The 7359-nt window shown below is 39.4% G+C and overlaps 1 protein-coding gene across 1 annotated transcript in view; it reads right to left on the bottom strand.

Annotated features, from left to right (window-relative positions):
- Nucleotides 1–1708: 1708 nt before the first annotated feature.
- Nucleotides 1709–7359, bottom strand: part of ttbk1b (tau tubulin kinase 1b) — a 31894-nt gene continuing 26243 nt past the window's right edge. The window contains exons 14-15 of the mRNA XM_056235090.1: nucleotides 4371–5710; nucleotides 1709–3586 (exon numbers count right to left, since the gene is read on the bottom strand). Coding sequence (XP_056091065.1) covers nucleotides 3142–3586; nucleotides 4371–5710 — 1785 coding nt within the window. The 3' untranslated portion in view covers nucleotides 1709–3141. The remainder of the gene's footprint in view (nucleotides 3587–4370; nucleotides 5711–7359) is intronic.

The following is a 7359-nucleotide window of genomic DNA, read 5'->3' as shown; positions in this document are numbered from 1 at the left end:
ATCCATCCGTTTACCCTACAGTATAATGTACGGTACAATGTATCTACAATACTGCCATGATATACAACACCAAGCACAATCAGAATTTAGAATTAGAGCCTTTGCTGTAAAATCCTCAGAAGAAACCGAGAGAGACATTTGACCACAGGGATCCGCCCCTTCACACTGAAATCCCAATCAGAATAATCAGACAGGAGTATGATGATGAACAGTTAACGTGCAATCACTGCAATGACCACTGACAGGTATTATACAATCAGATTATTACACAAACCACTTCAGCAACATGAACTGACCAAGTAAAGAATCAATGATCCCATGTTTGACTATAGAAAAAGACCTATTAATCTCAGTTCTCAACTAGCAGATGGAACCCAAACCTGTAGAGGCAAGATTACAATGTTTAAAAGTTTCTTGCCCCAATCCCATCTTAACAACTGTTTGTGCTTGAAAAGGTTGTTCTGTCCAGAGATTAGACTTTAAAATGAAATTTTCAGTGAATGAATGTTTTAAGTGTTGGTTAAAAAAGGTTAACAGATCCAACAATTTCTGGCCGTAATCCTTGAACCAGTCTGAGGGACACAAAGATCAAATGCGATTACATAATGGTGTCACATATTTATGAGGTACACACACACACACACACACACTACAATCTTGGGGTCAGTAAGATTGTTTTAAGACATTTGTAGTTATCAAAAGAAACAGTAAAGGTGATTATAATGTTACACATTTTTTAAATAAATGCTGTTGTTTTGAACTTTCTCTTTATCAGAGCACTAAATCAGCATAGAACGCTCTTTGCAGGATCGTGTGACACAGAAGACTGGAGTAATGGCTGCTGGAAATTCAGCTTTACCGTCACAGGAATAAATTACAATTTAAAATACATTCAAATAGAAAACAGTTAAATTTTCAGTTAACAGTTAACATTTAAATTGCATTTATATTCCACAATATTACTGTTTTTATTGTATTTATGAACGGATAAATGCAGCCCAAACTTTTTAACCTTATAGCCTATTGTTTTCCCACCATTATTAATAATTGGTGGAATGCTTAACAGAAACATCTTGAACCAGTAATGCTTGAACTAGTCTGAAGGACACTAAAATCAAAGATGATGTGATTACATAGTGGTCTGGCTTCTCTGTTATTGCTCACTTCTTGTGCAGATGATACTCAATTCACTCTCACTTTCACAACAGCCAGGACATGCAGATTCCCCATGCAGAACATCCACTATTTTTTTCTGAAAAAAAAAAAGATACAAAACCATAAACCGAAACAGTGATGAAACTTGCGTTTATTGAATGGCATCATTGATAATTTGTAATAATTTTTAATTCTACAACTCAGAAAGGTTGCTCCTTAGTATAAGTTAGTCAGTCATGATTTATGAAACACATTCATGCAAATTCTCTTAAAGCGACACTCTGAAGAGAGATGACCAACCACGAGAAGATGTCTTTCCTCATATCTTGTCTGTATTAAGAGCAGAGAGAGTCTTCAAAGTTCTCTGCGGATGGAACATTCTGGAACATACAGCAGAAAGTATTTTCCTTTTATTTCATCCAAACAACAGCATGCAATGGTTTTGCAGTGGGGCATGGTTCAAATCAAGCACTCCCTTTAAGCTAACTCACAAATAACACTGGCTAGTGTGCACTAAGGACATTTTTCTCCTCTGTTGATTTGACAATCTTCACGGATATTCGGGTTTTATTCCAAGCACAGGATGGGGAAAAACACCAATGACTAGAGCAGGCATGAAGGAAAACTCTTATAGCACCTTAGTCATTTAAACTCCACGTCAGATTACCTGACTTTGAACACATGCTGTAGACACTCGGGAGTAGCAGTACTGCATAAAAAATAACATCCTAGAGTACATTTACACACCCCAGACATGCTGCTTTAACACACATTATTGGTTCCTGCTGCTTTATTCTCCTTGGTGTGTGTGGTTTTTGAGAAGCTTTGATGTTCTCTTTGACCTTCACTCAGCTTCCTCCAGTGTTCTTTGAACTGTAAAAGTTGCATACAGATCAGTCTGAGACTGAGAAAAATGCAACTAAGTTAATCCTATTTTTATCCATTAATCTTTTGTTGTTGTTTTTTTGGAACAAAAATATAAATTTGTTTTTCAAAAGTACTGCTTACATTATCTACAGTTTTGCAACAGACACTAAACAGAACGAGCATTTCCAAATGCATACCGCTGGTCCGGGATCCGGTTATAAATTTAGCAGACGAGTGTCACGGATGAATTGATCAGAGAGAGAGAAACACAGACAGTCGGCGGGCCCAAGATGATTATATGATTGACATCACACTGTAGCAGCAACGTTAGTCATCAAGATTAAATTTAGGTATTAATACCAGATTTATGTACCATATGACATTTTCCCCCCAGCATATTCTGCACAGAACTACCAAGTTTAGGTGCATATGATTATTATAATTATGTTTGAGATAAATACAAATTTTAGCACACAGTAATTGACTTGAGTTGATATAAAAGGCTGTCCCAAACACCAACTAGATAAGTAATCAGTACATTTGGGACATTTGATACATTTTAGGTTTTTGTAAGTTTAAATAAAGCTATCTTTTTTCCAGTTTCTGATATTGTGATGTTAGTCAAAAACAGTTTGGGAAGTGATAATCAAATAAAATAAATGGCATGTACAGTAATGCATTTAAAAGCTTTAAAGCTGCAGTAAAACCCGATTCTAACTTATACAATGTGATTGATTGTATTATTGAACATGATAGTGGCATTAGCGCCATGGACAGAAGGATAGAGCCTGTGGAAGCTTTGTTGTGATGGCAGCAATTATTTCCTTTGCAGGTTTAAGGCATATGAGGTGTGTTCATCAGTCCAACACACTTCATTAATGACAACTCGCTCTCCCCTCACACAGTTTTGTACACTCACTGTGTGAATAAATGTCAGAGGTTCTCCTCATCAGAGGTATTTCAGTAGCTGCTGCAGTCACTTGGCTGAATAACGAACATGGTTGGTTGAATCTGTTGTGTGTTATGAGAGGTGCAGTCCAACACTGATGATTGTGATTGTGATGATGATGCTGAGGATGAAGATCATCTAGCGGAATGAAGTCCTTCAATGCATTGTAATTATCTCGTTGTAGTCTTTGAGTCCGGTGGGTCTTTCTTCGCTTTTTGAGATGAGGTTGATGGGTGGGTTTTGCTCTTTTTGGGGGTGGAGTCCTGAGGTTTGGATTTGGACTGCGACGGGCAAGGAGGTCTGGGCTGCTGGGGCTGTCGTTGTGTTTCATTGGCTATAGGCTGTCGGCGAATGCGCTGAGGCGAGGGGCTGTCGGTGCGAGAGGTGGCGTGGCTCCGAGGGGAGGTGCTAAAGCTTCGAGTGGAATTAAGAGTTAAGGTACGAGTAATTGTACGTGTGACGGTCCGACTTCCCTGTGAGTGGGAGGGGCCTGAAGATGGAGGACGGGGTGGAAGTGTTTTAGAGGGGCGGAGCTGAGGTTTAGGTGGCTGCTGATGGATATTTGTGTGCAGACTTGCAGACTTTTGAATCCTGGGATTGACATAACTTTTGGTTCTGTTGGAGAGAGGAAAGAATGAGTCATATCACTCAGAGCTATTATAGGATAGTCTGTATCATTTTCCTTACATAGTTTGTCAGTAAAAGTCCCAAGCTAAATCTGAGGTTCAGTATTCACGATTTTACATTTCTCATTATGAGAGAGAAATTTCAAGTAGATTTTATAAACAGACATCCAAATGTGATGATGCCTCTGTCCTAAAATATAAAGGTAGCTATTTGTATTTTTTTTATATCCTGATTTTATTTTACTTTCTGTGCGTTATAACCCACAATTAGAGAGTACTGTTAAACCTGGAGAGAATCATAAAACTATTTTGTTATATATATTTATCATTCATTCAATTTTGTTATACTATTTTTTATACTCTTTTAAAAAAAAATATCCATGGAGGGAGTAAAGGAATTATGTATTAACAAAAAAAAAAGGTCCAGCTTAAAAAAAATAATACAATAATATATATATATAATTTTGTTACATATATATTTATTTAATTTATAAAATATTTATTTTTGCCATTTTTTTTATATAGTATAGTGGACCACGAGATGGGATTCAAATTCCACTGCCCACAAGTCTATCGGTTCTGGCAGGCACATTTTATATTTGACAGATATATAAATACATATATCACAAACACACATCCATAGGCCTTTAGATGGAAAGGTTTATAAGATCATAAAAAAATGTAAATTCAGTGAAATTCAGTGTGTTCAAACATTTAACTGGTAGTGTAGATTCAAATGAATGACTTCTAAATTGCAATTCTGTTCCACCAACCTGTATTGAATGAAAGACACAGATCTCTGGGTTTGCAGGAGGGTCGTGCCCCCCAGTTGGTCAGAAGACCCCCTGATGGGTGTGACTGGCCGAGGGATTCTGCTCCTAATTCTCCCATCTGCTCCTCTCTCTCCTCTCTTAGAGTCGTCTGATTGGTGGGTTTCATCCTCAGATGCAGTGGTTGAGAGTGTCGGGGAGGGCGAGGAGGCGGAGCGAGAACGAATCAGATGTGTTTGTTTACGCTCCAGAACGAGGCGAGCCAGCTGTTGTTGTCGGCTTTTGCGAGTTCGCTGCAACTGCTCCTGACTCTGCGATGACTTGTCTGAGCCCGTTTCCTCCTCCGACATAAGAACAGGAATACGGCTCCGCCTCTGTGGGAGTGGCTTTCTATTGGGTGACTCCCCCTCCGGTGGAGACATGTCCTTCTCATCCTCCACCTCTGTATCTCTTTTTTGTTCAGGGGTCGGAGATTGACACTCTTCCTGCTCCTGTTCCCTTTGCAGGTCTACTTCTGGCACGACACCTTCTGGTCCGACTTCCATTTTGGTTTCTCTGGAGACTTCCTCTTCAATGGCTGTAGTCTCTGGCTGGTCATGTGACTCAGCTAAAAACACAGTCTCTGCTTCCTCTCTGCCACTTTTATTTACCTTTTCTTCAGCCTGTCTGCCATTCTCAGCTTCACTTTCTTCTTTTTTCCTCTCATTCTCTTCCTGTTCTACTGTAATCCTCTCTCTATTGCTCTCCTTTTGCTTTCGTTCACTGACCCCTTCCCTCTCCTCTTTCTCTCCACCCGTCGCCTCACACTTAGGTATCAACTCATCCAGTCCAGGCGGGCGATGTCTGGCTGTCATGACATTGAGATGTGTTGTCTCAGCGATGTGGATGAAAGTGCGTTCCACCTTGGTGAAAGGCGGCGAGCAAGAACCGCTGGTGATTACAGCTGCAGATGTCATGATGATAGGTCTGGGCTCAGACCTAATAACAGAGGAAAGAGTACCGGGTTCGGATTCATCTGGTACGGGCCGCTCTCCCTGTGGTGTCAATGCGGCGAGTGTTCCCTGCCCGTCTCCAGGTGAGACTTGCCCGTTACCAGCAGACACAAGCACCAGCGTGCGTGAGCCCTCTTCCTGGTCGTGGTCCCGGTGGGCGGGGGCGAGTAGGGTAGACGCAGCGCCCTCAGGACTTCCCTCACTACTGCGCGGGCTTCCGTCACTGCCAGAACCTCCAATCTTTGCACCCTCCTCTCTGAGATCGTCAAACATCAACACACCGGACACAAAGTCAACTCGCTTCATACGCATCTGAGAGGACGACGGTGAAGGTTCAGCCACTGCGATCTCCTGTAACAATGCAAGAAAAAAGAAATGAGTCAAGTAATGTTAAAAGAGCTGGATAAGTTCAAATTAGTATTAGTATTAGAAAAATAAATATTTTGTAGCATTATAAATGTTTTGATCAATTTAATGCTTAATGCAATTTCATATACAACTTCTGTCAGGACCACTATCATCAAAGATGATTGAAAATTAGCATACAGTTTGGATTGGTGGTATGGTTCTGTTCTGGGCAAGAACTCCCTGCAGCCTAGCAAGGACAAGAGCAGGGACAGCAGCAATAACCCCCCTTAGGGTAAACAGAACAGAACCAACATAAATGTATTGCAGAAATCATTAATGTTCAATAATGTAATGTACAAAATGATTCAAGAAAAATGAGTCTGAATCGAAGAGGAATATCAGAAGGCCAAGTCCTGACTGGATGAGAGGAGGAGCAGGGGATGGAGGAGGGTAATTAATTAGGGTAAGCGAGCTTGACTGATGTGACCTGCCAGAACTAACGCTATGCTTGATTTTTGATAAATTTAATGCATTATTGGTGAATAAAAATATCATGAATGGTAGTATGTATTGAAAATTGATCAAAAATGTATCATTAAATTGATCAAAAGTTCAAAATTTCATAATTTTGAAAATTATAATAAAAAATGTACTTTTGATCAATTTAATGCATCCTTGCTGAATAAAAGTATTAATTTATTTACAAAATGTACAGACATTAAGCTGTTTGCAATGAACAAATCAAACAAAAGCAATTGAAATAGCTCAGCTATGTGGTTTCCCCAAATTCAACTAAAAATGCAACTTTTAAGACTTCTGCAGTCTCCAAATTATTCAACCCCCTGAATAGAATCCCTCACAACAGCACAAATCTGCAAAACAGGTGTTGTCTCTCAAGCACACGTGATGCAACTAATCAAGAGCTTCATTAGTTGCACCAGGTGTGCTTGAGCTAGAACACATGAAATATCTGAACTGGCTAGGTTTGTTGAGTGTCATGTTTGACTGCATGTTACAAATATGGCTAAGTCAAAAGAATGGTCCAAAAAGTTAAGAGAAGATATCATCGCCCTTCACAAACATGGAACAGGATACAAAAAGAGAATGCACTAAAATGTTCCTAGACACCGTTAGAAGCATAGTTTGCAAGTTCAAAGTTAAAGGAACAGTGGTTATATTTTCTGAGACCAGATTTCTTAGAAGGCAGGTTCAGAAAAACCCTCAAGTGACAGCAAAATACCTGCAGCAAGACTTGGCATGCAGTTTCCATGCCAGAACTCCAAGAAGTACACCACTACTGACCCAAAAGCACAAGAAAAGTCAGCTCCAATTTCTCAAAATCATATAAATAAGCCACAGAAGTTTTGGGATTCTGTTCTGTGAAGCGATGAAATAAAACTGGAATTTTTCGGCCCTATGGATCAGCGGCCTGTCTGGAGGAAGAAGAATGAAGCATACTGCATACATACAGTTACTTTAGTTTGATTTGTTCATTGCAAACACCTGAAAGTCTGTAAAATATAAAGTAATTAAAAAAAAAATTATATGCACAATAAGAATAATACAGAAATTAAAAAACAATTTTGGACCACATTGTGAGAGAAAAGACCACAATTTAGTCATTTTTCAGATTATTTACTCGTGATTTGGTT

Source organism: Rhinichthys klamathensis, unplaced genomic scaffold (assembly GCF_029890125.1).
Source record: "Rhinichthys klamathensis goyatoka isolate OS25496 unplaced genomic scaffold, OSU_Roscu_1.1 h1tg000412l_1, whole genome shotgun sequence".
NCBI lineage: Eukaryota > Metazoa > Chordata > Actinopteri > Cypriniformes > Leuciscidae > Rhinichthys > Rhinichthys klamathensis.
The sequence above is the reverse complement of the archived record's forward strand: the minus strand, read 5'-3'. Positions and strand labels throughout refer to the sequence as shown.